This window comes from Procambarus clarkii, chromosome 1 (genome assembly GCF_040958095.1).
Source record: "Procambarus clarkii isolate CNS0578487 chromosome 1, FALCON_Pclarkii_2.0, whole genome shotgun sequence".
Classification (NCBI taxonomy): Eukaryota; Metazoa; Arthropoda; class Malacostraca; order Decapoda; family Cambaridae; genus Procambarus; species Procambarus clarkii.
This window is the reverse complement of record NC_091150.1, coordinates 23,879,650-23,899,026: the sequence shown is the minus strand read 5'-3', so window position 1 is coordinate 23,899,026 and position 19,377 is coordinate 23,879,650. Positions and strand designations below refer to the sequence as shown.

Below are 19,377 nucleotides of genomic sequence, written 5' to 3'. Positions count from 1 at the left end.
GCTGTTTGCGCAGCTCCCCCCTCCCCGGGAGGGGGAAGGGGGAGCCCCAGACCTCCCACGCCGGCTATCCACCCATCAGTTCTTCGGCTGATGCTATAGGCAATGGTTATGTGCTCCGGCTCCAGTGGTTGTTTCAGCACTGTACCTAGAGTGTGGTGTCTGTTTTCTAGGTGGTGCGTGAGCCGGGAGTGATTCTTCAGTACTCGGGCTGCATGCGCCTAGGGTTCCCTTCCCTAGGTGCCCTGTAAGTACTGCCCTTGGGGCTTGGGGCCACCTTCCACAAGTTCCTTGGGTCCTGCCCCTGCTTGGCCGTTTACTGCTTGGTTTTCGGCCGCTCTTTGTGTGCTCGGGTGTTCTGTCTCCCTTGTTCGCCTTAGAGTAAGGGGCAGTGTTTGCACTGGTGGGGCGCGGGGTACTGTGCAGCTTGTCTTTACCAATCATAGCGGCCGGCTCTGTTCCGCTTGGGTACGCTGTCCTCTTGCGGGGTTTTCTTTTTCTTTTGTTTATATACCTGGTGGGGGGGTCTGCCTTCGTTCTTGCCCCTTGTGTCCCTTGTGTTCTGAGTATTTCTGGTGGTACCCCCTGCTAGGTCCCCGTGAGTGTACACGTCCCGGGGGTTCAGCTCTTAGAAAGTTGTTTGGTAGCTTGGGTGCCGGTTAGCAGTACCCTGCCTGGGATTACCTGAGCGCGAGTCCTCTTAAAGTAAACGCTCGGGACCCTGGGAAACCCCTGGGGGCGCGCGGGTCCGATGGATGTGACCCCAGAGCCCCCCCCTCGCTTCCAGCGAGTTTGAGGGTTGCTCTCACCTTTTGTCTCTGGGTGACTCTCTGTTTTGCCTCCGTCTGCTGCCTGTGGGGTCGGTGACACCTTCGACCCGGTGTCCTGCGAGTTTGGTTGCTCGTTGTGGCTCGGTTACCCAGTTGTGCTAACAAAGCGGGTGCGGGCAGCAGGGGCGTTGCACTTGAGCCTTGGTGGTGGCAACGTTCTCGTGGTTTCCTCCCCGGGAGCCCCGGGGCTGCCCCGTTGTAGTTCGTTTTGGGACTTGGGGGTGTTGGTTGCTTCGGTTCCATCCACGCCCCCTTGTCTTTCCCCTGGTTCACCCTTCCTGCCTGCATCCGGTTCCTTACCGTCTGTAGGTTCAGGGCGGGGTGTTTGGTGGTGTTGAGACTCGGGCAGTCTCGGGGACTTCCCCTTCCGGGGTAGTGACGGGGGCATTTGGGCCTGTTCCTCCAGCCGTGTTGTATGAGTCTGCCAGTGGGCTCCCTTCCTTAGTGTTTTCACGGCTGCCCCGGTTTTCTGGTACGGCCGGGGCTTTGGGGGAACGGCTCGGCCCCGGGGCCTGTCGTGTAGGTTCCCGGGGCTGGGGAGGGGCTGACTTGGGGGGGGCCTTGGCCCCGTTAGACCCCGTGGGGGTTTTTTATCCCCCTCTAGGCGGGGCTTGTGGTTACGCGGAGTGGGGTCTTTCCTCCCCACTCGCCGTACGTGCTGTTGGACGTCGGCCCCTCCCCGGGCTCGGTTCCTTGGCCTTTGAGTCGGTTGGTTCCGTCCTGTGGGTGGTTGTTTCCTCCCCCGTTTTTTGGGACGGTGTTTTTGTCATGTTTCCCCGTTCGATGGGGTTCTGCGTGACTTCTGATCTCGGGTGCGCCTGCGCCTTCGTGTGCCTTCGGGACTAGTGTTGGCTTCTGTGTTCTCGAGGGTACGGGAAGGTTTTTCGCTACTTCCCGCATTATTGGAACGTCTGTCGGCTACTTGTCGCCCTGTTGGGCTACTTGTCGCCCTGTTTGGGCTACTTGTCGCCCTGTTTGGGCTCCTTGTCGCCCTGTTTGGGCTCCTTGTCGCCCTGTTTGGGCTCCTTGTCGCCCTGTTTGGGCTCCTTGTCGCCCTGTTTGGGCTCCTTGTCGCCCGTTTGGGCTCCTTGTCGCCCGGTTGGGCTACTTGTCGCCCGGTTGGGCTACTTGTCGCCCGGTTGGGCTACTTGTCGCCCGGTTGGGTTCCTTTTTTTTTTTTTTTTTGGGCTCTTTGCTTCTTTGGCCGGTTTTATTGTTCCTGTTTCCTCTTTTGGCTCTTTTTCTCGTGCAATAGTCCTGGCTGGCGCCTTCCCGCAGGGAGGGTGTGCGGTTCGGCCAGCGTGTTATGCGCATGCGCCGTGGAGTTTGTTTTGGTCTGGGCGGTGTTTCAGTGCTGGGGTTTTGCGCCCTTTTTTGCTACAGTGCTTCGCCTCTCGTTCTTCTCCCTGGCTGCGGTATGTGCCCCTTCGCGCCGGGGGTGTCCTGGTTCCCTGTTGTGGGGAGGACACCGCAGTTTTCCCTGTGTCATGGGTGTGGACCGCCTCCTTCGCCTCTCCCTGTTCTGCGGGTCCGGCAGGGTCCGGCTCTGGCGTCTTCACCTGGCGGTGCTCCCAAGTTCTTCTGGGCACGGTTGAGTCGTGTCAAGTTCGAGCCACCGTTCGCCAGGTGAGTTTCTGCGGTCTGGCGTCTTTTGGCCGGCGCTGGATGCGGCGGTGTTTATATACCTGTCTTTATTTAGGTATAATTTTGTACGACTGAGACCGTTCGCACACCTGTGACTGTCCCTTTATCACCCCTTCCTGTCCCCCTCATGTGCATGTCCAACCCATGCTGGAGTCATTCAGGGGACCCTCCTTTTTTAATGTTGAGGTGTGGGGGTTGTAGGGTTGGTTCTGTACTCACCTGGTGAGGCTCCTGGCTGTGCTTGCAGGATTTGAGCTCTGGCTCTTGGGTCCCGCCTATCTGGTAGAACTTGCGGGATAGTACCAGTGGAGTGCAGTGGTGCTATTGGCACTTTTGGGGAACACTGTATTACCATCAGTGGTCTGTGCTTGTTACACGACCTACTTGCGAGCATAAGCCTTCTTGCTGGTTCGTCCGTGGACTTCCAGGGCGCACTGGCCTGTTTTCGTATGGCAGCTCCGGCCCGTCCTGGTTGTGGGGGTGTGTGGGCCGGTGGACTGCTCCTAGCGGCTGCCTGGTGGGCCATCCTCTGGCCGGTCTGGCCTGACCTTGGGCCGGGCTTGAGTTGTAAAAGAGCTCCCAGTACCTCATCCAGCAGGTATCGAGCGGGGTTTCTCCGCCGTCGGTCGCCTGGTGCAGGTTTCTGGGCCTGCAGGGTTTTGTCGTGTCTCCGTTGGCCCTGTCTGGGGTCTGCCTGCTCCGTTCTCTGCCTTTGCAGAGGGGAGCTGCTATTTACATGTTGCATGTTGCAGTGGTGCCTGTTGCTGCTGCTGCACGTGTGCATTGGTACCGTGTTTCACGGTGGCGTGTTCTTGTTCCTGTGTCCGGTTGTGGAGTGGCACTTTGCTGCCGTTTTTGTGCCTGGGGATTGCGTGGGGTTTTTGTCCCTGCCTGATTGTCCACCCCTGGTTGTTCTCCTGGTTAATTTTTTTTGTGCTTCAGCTCTTTCTGCCTGCCTCCTCTGCAGCAGGGATGTCCTGCGTGTGTTCTTAGGCCTTGGTCAGCCTGTGTCCTGAGGTGTGCTTCTTTGTCTCGGTCTGTTGCAGTTGTTCGTGCCCCTTGGTTCGGGTCCTGTTCTGGCGGCGACCCTTCCGCCTTCTTGGTTTTCCTCGCTTGCCCTGCCGGTTGTTGTTGTTGTTTTTTTTTTTTTTTGGGGGGGTTCTTGCGATGTCTCGCGTCGGACCCGTCGTTTCTGAACTCCTGGCGGGCTTGCATGCTTCGGAGTTTTTCTGTTCGGCAGACGTTCCATCTCCTTGTGCCGCCTGGGTTTCAGTGGTCGCGCCCGAGATCTTCTCGCGGCTCCGCCTTTTTCCTGGGCTCGGGGGGGGGGGGGCCTTGTCGGGGCTGCTTATGTTCTGCCTCGTGGTCTCGCCTCCGGTTGGTGGTCGGGTGGCTTCGTGGTAGGTGTCCCACCTGCGTGCTTCTCTTGGCGGCAGTATGGGGTATTTTGGCGGTCCTTCCTTTTCCTGTCCCTTCTTAGGTGGTTCCTCTTGTTAGCTTGGTTTACTCTCGGCTTGGTTTTCTAGTGGGGGTTGGGGGCCGTCGTCTTGCCACATACTGTCGCCTCTTTTCGTGCGGCGCAGGCGGAGCCGCTTCAGCTTGCTTTCGGTCTTGGTGTTGCTTTTGCACCGTTAGTCAGCTGTCTTGTGCGTCATTTCACCTCCGGCCTGTTCGTGCGCCGCTTGCACCATCCTGGTCTCTGGTCAGCGTGCTCTGTCTTCTCCTCAGTTGGTAGTGCCCCTTCGGTTCCGGTGTGTTTTTTCGTCGGCTCTTTCCTTTGGGCCTTTGCCTCTGGGGGTCGATTCGCTGAGTTTTCTTGCTCCTTCGGTTTAAGCGTTTTGGTTGTTTGATGGCAGCAGTCTCCATCTTTTTCTGGCGCGGGGTGGGGCTGCTGCATTCTGGAGGGGTCCAGGGTTTGTTGGTGCTTCGTTGGTCGGGCCGGGGGTGTGTCGTTTTTGTGTTCAGTGGCGGCCCTCCGCTGTTGTTTGCGTGCCACGGCGTTTGGGTCCAGAGCGCGTTTTGCGTTGATCCGGTTCTGTTCTTCCCGGTTCGCGGGTGATGGTGTCCCGGGTGGTCAGCCGTGTTCTTGCGGCTAAGCTGCCTGTGTTCTTCCCTCATGCCTGTGCCGTTCGTGGCTTTGCTGCTCTCGCTGCCGTCTGGGCGACGTGGCCTTGCGGTCTTTCGGGCATGGATTTTTGGTGTTCGTGCAGGGGCCTTGCTGCTCGTGGTTCTCGTGTTGTTCCCGGGATTTTCGGGGCTGTGGCGCCTTGGGTTGGCGTTTGCTGCCGGTTGTCTCGCCTCCTTGGGGGGTGCGTGGTGTCCGCCTCCCGGTTTTGTCCCTTTGACCTTCCTCTGTGGGTAGTTAGCTCCGGGGAGCCGACGGGGCTCCCCCCAGAAAACCAGCGTTGAATGTAATGAAACGCCATTTTCTGGGTGAGACCCGGAGGCTCCCCGGCAACCCTCCCTCCCTCCGGTCGGCGTTTTTCGCGTGTTTTGACATCCAGCCTCAGAACTGATGGGTGGATAGCCGGCGTGGGAGGTCTGGGGCTCCCCCTTCCCCCTCCCGGGGAGGGGGGAGCTGCGCAGACAGCGGCGCGGTGACGTATGACGTCATACTAGTTTCCTTGTTTTCTGTTGAAGAGTTCTATTCACTAGTTCGGCTTAGGTAGCAATTTTCACCAGAATAGGGGTTTGTTTTGGAATGCTTACCTTTCTGGATGCTTGACCCGGTCGATGGCAGACATAGAATGCTTCCAACCACACGGGGGTTTCTATAGGCCATTGCTCCCCTTGCCTCTCTGAGGGGGCCAGGTTCTGGCTCGTGGTCCCCGGTAGGCCCTAGAACTCCATACACATGACTGATGCCAAAGTCTGACATTAGCATATCAGCCGGTAAAGCTCCGGGGAGCCTCCGGGTCTCACCCAGAAAATGGCGTTTCATTACATTCAACGCTGGTTTTTTGGTCATATTTAATAATATATGTCTACAGGAAAGACTGCTACCAAAATATACTAATATATATATATATATATATGCCATATATATATATATATATATATATGCCATATATATATATATATATGGCATGACAACAGAGCTGGCGTAAATCTGAAGGTATAACTATCGGCTGGCAGAAGAATGGTCATTAGCGGGTAGGGTCTGGTCCCCTGCTGAGACAGCAGGTGTGGTGGTGTGTTGGATACTGGAGGATGGACGGGGGGTGGAGGTGTGTCTAGACACCAGTACGTTTGAATACGTATTGTTGTTGTCGTTGATGTTGAAGCATGCAGATATGTTGGTGAATAGGCGGTAAAGGGAACAGGCAGGATGTACTGCTGAAGCAGGAGATTATTGTAACAGCTCCTCCCAGAAGCCTGTTCCTATCACCTGTGATGCTGCTGCAGAGTGGAGAGTTGAAGTGGGAAGTTCCACCTCGTTGACTCTGGAGAGTGAGTCATTTGAGACAACATCGTCTGATGGTAAGAATGATGTTGAGGATGTAATGAAGTGAAGTGTAAGTTGGTTGGAGAACTGAGCCAGCTGAATGGATCAAAGGGAATGGTGATCCGAGGAGATGGTTCAGCAGGTGCAATGTCCAGCGAAACAGCAAATGTGTGGAACATCGCTCTGCTAAAAAATATGGTGCTCATATCTAGTGACACATATATTCTTAGATCAATGAAACGGTGCTTTTGCTGCTATTACTCTACATACACACGTCATGTACACCAATCTTATGTTTTTATATACCATAATGAACAACTAACTCCAGCAGCTGACATCACCTGACGCAGCAAAATACTGTTCTCAGAAATATGCTACTTACATCGCTATTATTACTTCAAACACTGCTATTATTATCAGATTCCTGTCACGAAATCATGAATATGAATAATTTTCCGCAAGATTACTTTCTAAAGGAGCAAGAGGTCACTTTGCATGATGTTTAGATTCACAAACCTTGGCTATGTGCTATGAATATCTACCTCCTGCTGTGAACATCTTAACTAGCATTGTGTTCACTGATATATGAACCTTGAACATATTTTTATAACAGTCAGGATCATCTGTGACACTATCAATGCAATATAATTGTAGTTACGGTACTTATTTTATTTGTAATTATTAATTAAGTGGTGCTGTGGCCCTGACATGTACAGCTGTGCCGTGAGCTGGAGCTGCATGCGCCAGCCTTGGTCGCTCTCTCAGTACTGAGGCTCTCACAGCCAGTATGGATGCTGAAGATTTTTTTTTTTCCAAGATGGCGTCTGTTGACTGGTGTCCTGAGGCACAGGATGTGAGCCGCATGTACCCGTAGGAGTTTTGAATTGTTCCCTGCACCTAAAAGTGCCATTTGGCACTGCGCACCCCTGACTGGGTGCCTTAAAGCTCTCGGTGCTGTACAGTGGTTAAGGAGGCGTCTGCTTGTCAGGTCAAAGTTGTTCAATGTCAACCAATATTATTTGAATAGTTGTATATGAAAGTGCTGAAATTGTCCCAAGTTTCAGTACTGCAGTGTAAATAGAAAGGGAGATTTTTTTTTTTTATTTCAATGTTTTTTACACATTTTCAAGTCCACACTTCAGAACACACGTTTCAGATATAATTATTCTGTGACACTTTTTTGACACATTAGCATATAATAAAGGACCTTGACATATAGAATTTCCAAAACATCTTTAGTTTTCCTAATACAAATGTTCAAAGTTCCCCAAATTTTTTTTGCAAATATGGCATGTTTATTGCTATTATAAAATCAATAAATGAACTTAGAGAAAAATGTAAACTCCACAATGTAGAGACATGCCCTCCACATATACAGTACTGTGTAAGTTTCATGTAAATTGAATAAAAAATGAATCAGTTTTGTAAACGTTTGTGTCAATTGAAAAAAAAAAAATGAATAAAGTCTAAGGCTCCAAAATCTGTGGCTGAGGTTGACATCAACCAATTTTCTCCAAAATTGGCGTCCTTACAGATAGGCTTACGTACAGTCAGGTGTGTAAGTTAGATGCAAATCGCCCGAAAAAAAAAAATAAAAAAATAAAATACTTTTTTTTCTTAATTTTTTTTTTCAATTAAACTAATTATAATATTTGTTTAATATATGCTATTGTGATAGCAAAGAGTCATAGCTATGATTTCAGTTGACACTTTTGATTGATAATCGATTTTGACCATTTTGGCATAATTTTCACAACTACTTCAATATTTTTTTTCTCCCTTCCTATTTATGCTACGATGCTGAAACTTGGACCAGATGAAACACTTTTCATATAGAACTTGTCAAAACAGTTTGATTGAAATCAAACGAGTTTTCATTTTTGCATTTTTATAACCAGACGCCCCCTTAACACTTTCGCCCGGGCATGACGCAGCATTGCGTCATCCGTTTACTGGCGGTAATACTGGGGATGACGCAGCATTGCGTCATCCACTTTAAATAATCGCCAAAAATCAGGTTTTTATCCGATTTTTTTGGGACTGGTTTTAAAATGTGCGCCGATGTCTTCCCATTTTCTTTGTTGAGCCTCGTGGCCCTCAGGTGGCTTGGCACATGCCGTGGGCCCATTGTTTTCGCTCCACTGTTGTGACCAATGTCGCCTCCCCTCGCATCTCAAACGTGTGAACATTTCGGCTATTTTCCGTGGCTATATTTCTTACTGCGTCTTTAGAAACTATCTACGTTTACTCCACGATGGATAGTGATCATGAACAAGGCCCTTCCAGGAAGAAAATTGTGAAAGAAAGGCTTGAAAAGGGAGGGAATTGGGAGTGTAGCTGGAAGGCGTCTGAGCGCTCACTCGCGGCTAACGCGTGGCCCGTCTTCAACTCGTCGGCGGTTGGAGCGTGACCAGGTTTTATATTTTATATGCTAATGTTCCTCTAGAGAATTCTATTGCGAACTCATTGAGACCAAAATGAAAGACCTAGGACAAAAATTGAGGTGACCAGAGTGAAAATAGTGAAAACATTTTATCGCGTTTGCGCGCTCCTGGGTAACTCGTTCGCTCTTTCTCTGTTTGCTGCGGGTAATTAGCCGGGCTTTTGGAGTTTATATGCATTTAGTGCTGTAGAGAATTCTATTGCGAACACAATGATACCAAATTAAATCTCGTAGGACGAGAATTAAGGTGACAAAGTTGAAGAGAGTATGCACTTTTCAGAATTTACGTGCACTCCCGTGACACCCTGGGTCCCATATCGCACTATTGAGGGGTGGCGTGCGGGGTGAGCGAAAGTGTTAAACTGATAGCATCTAAAATTGTTATCTACTTTAAAAGCCTATCTTGATTGTCTTTAGCGAATGTCACCTGAATTTATTCCCACCTTATTGTTGTATCTCTGCAAATTTGTAAATGTTGCTATTCAATCTTGGGTCTAAATCATTTATATACATGTGGCAACCAACGGAGGTCCTAGGCCAGAATGCTGTGGCACTTCACTTATAATGGTTCCCACTCAAGCATAGCTCCATTCATGTAAACAGTCATTGTTTTAAATAACCAAGCCCTAATCCAGCTTAGGGTCACCCTCCTCCTTCCCTCCATTACCATGTGCCTTTAACTTTCTAATGAGTTTCTTGAGAGTCACAGTAGTATTAAAGTCTTGACCCAAGTTAAGGGATAGGTCTAAGATGAATAATACTGATATTCTGTAATAGTTAAATACTTATAACAACTATTTTTCAGTCCAGTATATACCAGAGAAGGAGTTGAATAGGAAGTTGTCACTTGTTGAAGGAGGCTAGAAAAAATTAATTTTAATCATGTTGCCCGTCATGAAACACTTCAGTTATCAAACCAATATTTACTTAGGTCTTTCTTGAGTCCAAATTTAGCCGTTTGTAATCTAAACATTTCCCATTTATATCAAATGTGTCGTGTTCTATTTTGTGTTCTATTTTCATGTTGATATTACATGTGTGTTATTACATGTTTTAAATGTATTTATAATTTTAGGAATGTCCACTGGAGAGTTATCACTACACGAAGTTGTGGAAGGGTTGGGCACAAGTCTGACACATACTAACCCAGCGGAAAGGGGAGCTGGTACCCGCCTTCTGGCCGATCTTCTTCATACTTTACCGGCTGATAACCTTACCACGCAAGAGCTGTCCTTCTTATCTTCCTTTTTTGTAGATCGACTGAAGGATCATCATTCTGTTATACCAAGTGTCATCTATGCCTATTTAGCTCTGGTAAGTATGGTATTTAATCATGATCTTTTTTAAATGCTCTTTGCAAAATAAGAGCTGTATTTCAGTTCTGTATTGCACAGATGCTGCAGGGTAAGTTTTTGTATGCTGCAGGGTGAGTTTTTGTATGCTGCAGGGTGAGTTTTTGTATGCTGCAGGGTGAGTTTTGTATGCTGCAGGGTGAGTTTTTGTATGCTGCAGGGTGAGTTTTTGTATGCTGCAGGGTGAGTTTTTGTATGCTGCAGGGTGAGTTTTTGTATGCTGCAGGGTGAGTTTTTGTATGCTGCAGGGTGAGTTTTTGTATGCTGCAGGGTGAGTTTTTGTATGCTGCAGGGTGAGTTTTTGTATGCTGCAGGGTGAGTTTTTGTATGCTGCAGGGTGAGTTTTTGTATGCTGCAGGGTGAGGTTTTATATGCTGCAGGGTAAGTTTTTGTATGCTCCATGTATGCTGCAGGGTGAGTTTTTGTATGCTGCAGGGTAAGTTTTTGTATGCTCCATGTATGCTGCAGGGTAAGTTTTTGTATGCTGCAGGGTGAGTTTTTGTATGCTCCATGTATGCTGCAGGGTGAGTTTTGTATGCTCCATGTATGCTGCTGGGTGAGTTTTGTATGCTTCATGTATGCTGCAGGATGAGTTTTTGTATGCTCCATGTATGCTGCAGGGTAAGTTTTTGTATGCTCCATGTATGCTGCAGGGTGAGTTTTGTATGCTCCATGTATGCTGCTGGGTGAGTTTTGTATGCTTCATGTATGCTGCAGGATGAGTTTTTGTATGCTCCATGTATGCTGCAGGGTGAGTTTTGTATGCTCCATGTATGCTGCAGGGTGAGTTTTGTATGCTTCATGTATGCTGCAGGGTGAGTTTTTGTATGCTCCATGTATGCTGCAGGGTGAGTTTTGTATGCTCCATGTATGCTGCAGGGTGAGTTCTGTATGCTCCATGTATGCTGCAGGGTGAGTTTTTGTATGCTCCATGTATGCTGCAGGGTGAGTTGTATGCTCCATGTATGCTGCAGGGTGAGTTTTGTATGCTCCATGTATGCTGCAGGGCGAGTTTTGTATGCTCCATGTATGCTGCAGGGTGAGTTTTGTATGCTCCATGTATGCTGCAGGGTGAGTTTTGGACATGTCATACAAAAATGCTTGGGGCCTTGATTCTCTGTGTGACCCCAAGTTGGGCCATTGCCTAAATCCTCCCCCCCCCCTTTTCCCCTTCCTCCCCGCCTTCCCTCTTCCTCCCCCCTTTCCTCCCCCCCCTTCCCCCTCCCTTCCCCCCCTTCCCCCCTTTCCCCCCTTCCCCCCCTTCCCCCCCCTTCCCCCCCTTCCCCCCCTTCCCCCCCTTCCCCCCCTTCCCCCCCTTCCCCCCTTCCCCCTCTTTCCCCCCTCCCCCCTTCCCCCTCTTTCCCCCCTTCCCCCCCTTCCCCCCCTTCCCCCTCTTCCCCCTCTTCCGTCTCCCCCCCCCACCAAAATGAAAGTATGCTGCTGGGTGAGTATTCAAAAGTATGCTGATCGAACCCGCCATCCCGGGCGCCGGCGAGAAACAATGGGCAGAGTTTCTTTCACCCTATGCCCCTGTTACCTAGCAGTAAAACAGGTACCTAGGTGTTAGTCAGCTGCTTCCTGGGGGTGCAGGCCTGGTCGAGGACCGGGCCGCGGGGACACTAAAGCCCCGAAATCATCTCAAGATAACCTCAAGATACCAAAATGAAAAAGTAACACGAAAAGTGATGTCATCAAACTGAACGAGTATACACATTAGGTTGTGGTGTGCAAATTGATACTCGTTTACGGGTAAATTTAGGCTTTCCTGCGGGTAATCACGCCGGGCTTTTGTACATTATATGCATATATACCTGCAGGGAATTTAATTCCAAACACAATGATACCAAAACGAACGACGTACCACGAGAATTAAGGTGAGAAAACTGAAACGAGTAAACACATTTTACTGATTTTGTGCGCTCACGGGTAACTTTTGCCGCCTTCAGGCTTTGCTGTTGGGAGTCATGACAGGCTTTTGGACATTATATGCATATACACCTGTAGGGAATTCTATTGCGAACACAATGATAGCGAAACGAACGATGTAACACAAGAATTAAGGTGAGAAAACTGAAACGAGTATACACATTTCAATGTTGCCGCGCGCTTGCCCGCATTCTCGCCCGCATGCCGAGGGCGTGACCTCTAAGTTGGCAGCACGCATGCCCGGGGCGCGATAGTGCTAACACTTTCTAGTCCCCGGCTGACGGCCAGCTGCTCAGGCCTCACTGGTTGAAGGCCTTGAGCTTTCTAGTAGGCATAGGTCTCCAGATGCCAATCTTGGTTATTTGGCAAAATCTCCAGTTATTGGGACCTATGTCCAGATATGGTAAAGTTTTGACAGAAAGTTATCTGGATGCAATTTTGGCTGAATAACCCAAATATCCAGTCTGGCGATCTTTTGATGACGTAATTATACAGTATGTATCGCAGAAGGATAGTCCCACACGTGGTGTGTGCCAACCCCTTTGTGGTTTGCCCTTTGATGCCACCATAGGGTTGGGGGGTAATGGGGACTGGCTCATTTTGCCAGCCCCTGGTCCCATGGTTTGTGGTGTTTTTCTGGTTGTTTCCTGTGGCCTTTGGTTTAATTTGTTGGTCCTTACCCGGTCTTGGGGTGGGGGCATTCGGATTAGAATTCCTTACTGAAACTGCATTGGGTAATTGCTTTTTAGCTGGACTCGGGCCTGAGGTGACCTTGTCCGATAGGTGGGCGTTCTGGTTGTTCCCAATCCTAAAGCAGTACTCTGCTGACCTACAGTACATCCTCGATCTTTCAGGATTGCACAGTTTCATTCCTGTTCCGACTTTCTGAATGACCACTTAGGCCTAAGTTCACCTGCTATTACTGGCTAGAACTTGGATGATGTCCCTGGACCTTCAGGATATGTATTGGCACATTGCTATATATCTCTGGTTCATGAACTGGCTAGGTTTTACTGTGGAGTATCAGGCTTACCACTTCAGGGTTTTTCCCTTTGAATTGAATCTAGCCTCCCCCATGTATTTACCAGGTGAGCATGCGCAGTAGTGTCCCGACTAACACACAAACTCTTAGGGGTTTGCGTGGTGGCCTACTTCAAAACTGGTCAGTGTAGGTCCCCAATCAGTCCGCATGTCAGCTAGCCTGCGATCTGGTTTTTTCCCAGCTTGCCAGGTTCGGGTTCGTGGTTAGCTGGCAGAAGTCCCAGTTAGTTCCATCCCAGATTCAGACTTGGCTAGGCCTCGTTTGTGACTCATTTGGCTTCTCTGCCCCTGTCTCCAATGGCCTTGCTCCACTTGCAGCTTCATCCCCATCAGAAGTTGGATCGTCCCCAACCTCTTATCTCCACCTTCTTCTCTGTCTCTTTTCTCGAGCTATTTACTGCTTATTCTCCCCTTCTGCATTAGTGCCTTTTCTAACACCATAAAAGATTAAAACATGATTATAAGGCTGAAGATGAGGATTAAGGATTTATATACAATGTTATGGATCCTGTCAACCCAATCCAGGTTGTTTTATTTTGTTAATGAAAAGTTATTATAATTATTTTAGTATATGTACTGTATGTGTGTGTGTGTAATTACCTAAGTGTAGTTACAGGATGAGAGCCACGCTAGTGGTGTCCCGTCTCCCCAGCACTCTTTGTCATATAATGCTTTGAAATTACTGACGGTTTTGGCCTCCACCACCTTCTCACCTAACTTGTTCCAACCGTCTAGCACTCTGTTTACAAAAGTGAAGTTTCTTATATTTCTCCGCCAGCTTTGTTTCGTTAGTTTCAATCTATGACTTCTTGTTCTTGAAGTTCCAGGTCTCAGGAATTCTTCACCTATCAATTTTATCGATTCTTGTTATTATTTTGAACGAAGTGATCATATCACCTCTTTTTCTTCTATCTTCTAGTTTTTGCATATTTAATGCCTCTAACCTCTCCTCGTAGCTCTTGTCCTTCAGTTCTGGGAGTCACTTAGTGGCATGTCGTTGCACCTTTTCCAGTTTGTTGATGTGCTTCTTAAGATATGGGCACCATACAACCGCTGCATATTCCAACTTTGGTCTAACAAAAGTCGTGAACAATTTCTTTAGTATTTCTCCATCCATGTATTTAAAAGCAATTCTGAAGTTAGAAAGTGTAGCATAGGCTCCTCTCACAATGTTCCTCTTGTTCTTGCTCCTCTTAATGTGGTTCTCAGGTGACAGTTTTCTATCTAGAACTACCCCTAGATCCCTTTCTTTGTCAGAATTCTTTAAAGATTTCTCACATAATTTATAGGTTGTGTGGGGTCTATGTTCTCCAATTCCACATTCCATAACATGGCATTTATTCTCATTTAAATTCCATTTGTCAAGTGTTGTTTCATATACTTATTTTGTCCAGGTCTTCTTGAAGGTCATGACAATCATCTAGGTTTCTTATCTTCCCTATTATCTTAGCATCATCAGCAAAGCTGGTCCGCTGAGTTCACAGCACGCTGGACTTGTGATCCTGTGGTCCCGGGTTCGATCCCGGGCGCCGGCGAGAAACAATGGGCAAAAGTTTCTTTCACCCTATGCCCCTGTTATCTAGCAGGTATAGGTACCTGGGTGTTAGTCAGCTGTCATGGGCTGCTTCCTGGGGGTGGAGGCCTGGTCGAGGACTGGGCCGCGGGGACACTAAAGCCCAGAAATCATCTCAAGATAACCTCAAGAAACATGTTCATATAATTCTGTATTCCCACTGGTAGATCGTTTATGTAGACAATGAACATTACCGGTGCAAGAACTGAACCTTCTGGTACTCCACTTGTGACATTCCTCCAATCCGATACCTTGCCTCTGATTACGGCCCTCATTTTTCTGTCAGGAAATTTTACATCCATGTTAGTAGCTTATCTGTCACCCCTCCAATATGTTCCAGTTTCCAGAACAACCTCTTATGGGGAACTCTGTCGAAAGTCTTTTTTTGGTCCAGATAGATGCAGTCAACCCAACCATCTCTTTCCTGTAAAATCTCTGTGGCTCGATCATAAAAACTGAGTAAGTTCGTTACACAGGCTCTTCCAGATCGAAAACCATACTGTCTGTCTGATATTATATCGTTTTCCTCCAGGTGTTCTACCCATTTATTCTTAATTATTTTCTCCAATATTTTGACTATTACACTTGTCAATGATACCGGTCTATAATTAAGGGGGTCTTCCCTGCTTCCACTTTTGTAGATTGGAACTATGTAAGCCTTTTTCCACACATCGGCTACAACTCCTGTAAACAGGGATGCCTGAAAAATCAGTTGAAGTGGAATGCTGAGCTCAGGTGCACATTCTCTCAGAATCCATGGTGAAACTTCATCTGGACCAACTGCTTTGTTCTTACTTAGCTCCTTGAGCATTTTTTCCACTTCGTCTCTAGACACCTCTATGTGCTCTATGTTGTTCTCTGGAATTCTTATTGTGCCTGGTTCCCTGAAGATTTCATTTTGTACAAACACACTTTAGAACTTTTTGTTTAGTGTTTCACACATTTCATTTTCATTTTCTGTGAATCTATTTCCCATTTTCAACCTCTGAATATTATCTTTTACCTGCAATTTGTTGTTTATGAATTTATAGAATAGACCTGGTTTTGTTTTACATTTGTCTGCAATCTCTTTTTCAAAATTTCTTTCTGCCGCTCTCCTCACTGCCGTGTAGTTGTTTCTCGCATCTTTGTATCGCTGGTATGTTTGGGGGTTTGGCCTCTTCCTGTATTGATTCCATTTTTGTGTCTTGGTCTCTGGCCCTCTCGCAATTTCTGTTGAACCAATCCTGTTTCCTAGTTCTGCATCTCTGTTTTGGTATAAATTTTTTTGTGCCTTTATCATATACAGTACAACCTCGATTCAACATACTATATGGGACCAACCCCAGTTCGTTGGAGCATTGGATTCTTTATTTTTCTTGTACACAATAAAAATGCATTATCATATTACATACTGTACCTATATATTACTTCTCTACTAAAAAATATTGTAATTCATAAATTTACCTTATTGTTGAAGTTATGTCATCTTGAAGTTTCGTGAAGTTGTGAATGCTCTACAGTAAATACGTACTGCAGTGCATTATGCCGTTAGCACTGTGTTGATTAAAAGTAGTTCTGCTGTATGTTGAGTACTACAATACTGTTTTATGAAAACTATTGTACACTAAAATTACTGCAACTTTAAATTTAACACTTGTTGTAACTATTCACACCGCACACGATGTTTTTAGATGTTTGCATCAGCTTTGCTGGTGCTCGCTGCTGCTGTGGGTTCAGCTGCTTCTGAGCTGGTGCTGGCTGTTGTACCAGTGCTGGGTACAACTGTGCTCATGCTGGGTACGGCTGTTGTACCAGTGCTGGGTACAACTGTGCTCGTGCTGGGTACGGCTGTTCTCGTGCTGGGTTCGGCTGTTCTCGTGCTGGGTACGGCTGTTCTCGTGCTTGGTACGGCTGTTCTCGTGCTTGGTACGGCTGTTCTCGTGCTTGGTACGGTTGTTCTCTTGCTGGGTACGGCTGTTCTCGTGCTGGGTACGGCTGTTCTCGTGCTGGGTATGGCTGTTCTCGTGCTGGGTACGGCTGTTCTCGTGCTGGGTACGGCTGTTCTTGTGCTGGGTATGGCTGTTCTTGTGCTGGGTATGGCTGTTCTCGTGCTGATTATGGCTGTTCTCGTGCTGGGTACGGCTGTTCTCGTGCTTGGTACGGCTGTTCTCGTGCTTGGTACGGTTGTTCTCTTGCTGGGTACGGCTGTTCTCGTGCTGGGTATGGCTGTTCTCGTGCTGGGTACGGCTGTTCTCGTGCTGGGTACGGCTGTTCTTGTGCTGGGTACGGCTGTTCTCGTGCTTGGTACTGCTGTTCTTATGTTGGGTACGGCTGTTCTCGTGCTGGTTGATTTTCTGCTACTAGTTCTTGCATAATATTGCTTCATTTTTGGCATTAATAAGGCACTATTAGTAAGCCCCTGAGACATTTTGTTTTGTATCCAAAGAGCTGTAGTAAAAAAATGGTAAATTCTACAATTATTCTTCCACCAGCGGATAAATACTGTACGTCAATCGCAGACAAAGCTAACGGCACTGGGTGCATACTGTACGAACACAGACTAAGTCTATACGTACACCCTTCAGTAGACTGGTGTTTAAGCCTGATCCAGTAACATAAATTTCTCTTAAATATTCGATTTACATCAAATTATATATTTTTGGGTTATATATTTAGTTTAGCAACATTATTACGATAATAAGAGCTATAAAAAATACTTATTTTGGAACTGATTTATTAATTTTATTATTTCGAAGCCGTAGGTCACTGAACTGTGGCGACGAAATCGAACAAAACACTGCCTGGTGTTGTGTTCGATTTCCAGTAACATAAATTTCTCTCAAATATTCGATTTATATCAAATTATATATTTTTGGGTTACATATTTAGTTTAGCAACATTATTACGGTAATAAGAGCTATAAAAAATACAGTGGCACCTAGACATACGATTGCCCCTACTTACGATAAATTCGAGTTACGATATAAATTTCATCGAAAAATGAGACTCGACATCCGATGGTGTCGTCGACATCCGATATTTGTTGGTACACGTTCGGGTCGACTGAGCGTGTGGTTCCCAGTCACGCGGTCCGACCTGCCTCAGTTTACTACAGCTGGCCGCTTTGTGACGATCGCGTCTATAAGATATTCCGCTATTGTGGGGATTTTTTGCATTTTGAACATTAAAGTAATTATTATCTATCGCGCCATGAGTCCCAAGAAAGTCAGTGGTAAGGCTCAACATATGAGATCCCATGTAAGAATGACCATAGAGCAGAAACAAGAGATAATTCGTAAATAAGAAGATGGTGTGCGGGTAGGTGAACTGGCCAGGCAGTACAACAAATCTCAGTCAACGATATCCACCATACTGGCTAAGAAAAAGGACATTATGAGTGCCAAGGTGGCAAAAGGCGTATCAATAATCACGAAACATAGAACACAAACATTTGAGGATGTTGAACAGTTATTATTAATTTGGATACACAACAAGGAGTAAGCGGGTGATAGCGTTTCGGAGGCCATCATTTGTGAAAAGGCAAGAAAATTGCATGATGACCTTTTAAAGAAAACCCCTGGAACGAGTGATGCAGAAGTGAAAGAGTTTAAGGCGAGCAGGGGATGGTTTGAGAAATTTAGAAAAAAGTGGAATTCAGAGTGTTGTGAGGCATGGGGAGGCTGCCAGCGCAGACAAACCAGCGCATGAAAGATTCATTGGCGAATTTAAAGATTTTGTGCAGAGTGAGGCACACCTACCACAACAAGTGTTTAATTGTGACAAGACAGGGCTATTCTGGAAAAGATTGCCAAAGAAAACATACATTACCAAGGAGGAAAAGTCATTGCCCGGGACACAAGCCTATGAAAGATCAGTTTACTCTTGTGTTGTGTGGTAATGCGAGTGGCGATTTGAAAATTAAACCATTGCTTGTGTATCATTCTGAAAATCCAAGGCTTTTCAAAAAATATAATGTGCAGAAACACAAAATGTGTGTGATGTGGAAGGCTAATGCTAAGGCATGGGTGACTAGGCAGTTTTTTACAGAGTGGGTGAATATGGTGGTGTGCCATCAAAAAATATTTGCAGGAGAACAGTTTGCCACTCAAGGCCCTGCTTCTCCTCGATAATGCTCCTGCCCATCCTCCAGGCTTGGAGTATTCATTGGATGAGGAATTTAAGTTTCTTACAGTAAAGTTCCTTCCTCCCAACATCACTCCTCTACTTCAGCCTATGGACCAGAAAATCATTGCCACTTTTAAGAAACTTTATGAAAGGGCACTTTTCCGGAGATGTGTCGAAGTGACAAATGCCACAAACCTCGCCCTCAAAGAGTTCTGGAAAAACCATTTTAACCTATATAGTGCTTTAAAACTTGTTGACAAAGCCTGACAAGAAGTGACTGTAAGAACCATGATCTCTGGCTGGAGAAAACTGTGGCCTGAATGTGTTGCAGAACGAGACTTTGAGGGGTTTGAGCCTGAACCTAAAGTGCCTCTCGTTGAGGAAATTGTTTCTCTGGGTCAGCAATTGGGTTTGGAGTTGGATGGTGCTGATGTGGAGGAGTTGGTGGTAGAACACAACGAAGAACTGACCACCGAAGAACTCCAAGCCCTTCAAAAGGAGCAGCAAGAAGAGGTAGCTGAGGAAATTTCTTCAGGGGAGGATGTGCCAGTAGAAGATGTTTCTTCCTCAAAAATTAAGAAAATGTGTGCAATATGGGAAGAATAGCAAACCTTTGCTGAAACGACTCGCCCAAATCAAGCTGCATTTTGTCGTTGCCTTAACCTATTCAATGACACTGTGATGCATCATTACCGACTAACGTTAAAAAGATGGGAAAAACAAATGTCTCTTGACAAATTTGTAGTGAGACAAACAAGCACTGAACCACAACCAGGTCCTAGTGGTATTCAGGCAAAACGTAGGAGAGAGAGAGTACCCCAGAGAAAACATCACTGCCTGATGTGATAATGGAAGGGGACTCCTCTTCCAAACAGTAACAACTCTCCACCTTCCCCCTCATCACCATCTTCCATATGCCATCAAGAGCCCTCCATAAAGGTAAGTAAAACTTTGGTACTGTATTGTGTTCGGTATAAAATGTATTTGTATGTTTATATTTTGGAGGGTGGGGAATGGAT

At 47.0% G+C, this 19,377-nt stretch overlaps 1 protein-coding gene across 2 annotated transcripts in view; it reads left to right on the top strand.

Annotated features, from left to right (window-relative positions):
* Nucleotides 1-19,377, top strand: part of Mms19 (MMS19 nucleotide excision repair protein) — a 231,306-nt gene that overhangs the window by 11,414 nt on the left and 200,515 nt on the right. For both annotated transcript variants that reach the window (XM_069322871.1, XM_069322820.1), the window contains exon 2: nt 9,435-9,673. In XM_069322871.1, coding sequence (XP_069178972.1) covers nt 9,435-9,673 — 239 coding nt within the window. The remainder of the gene's footprint in view (nt 1-9,434; nt 9,674-19,377) is intronic.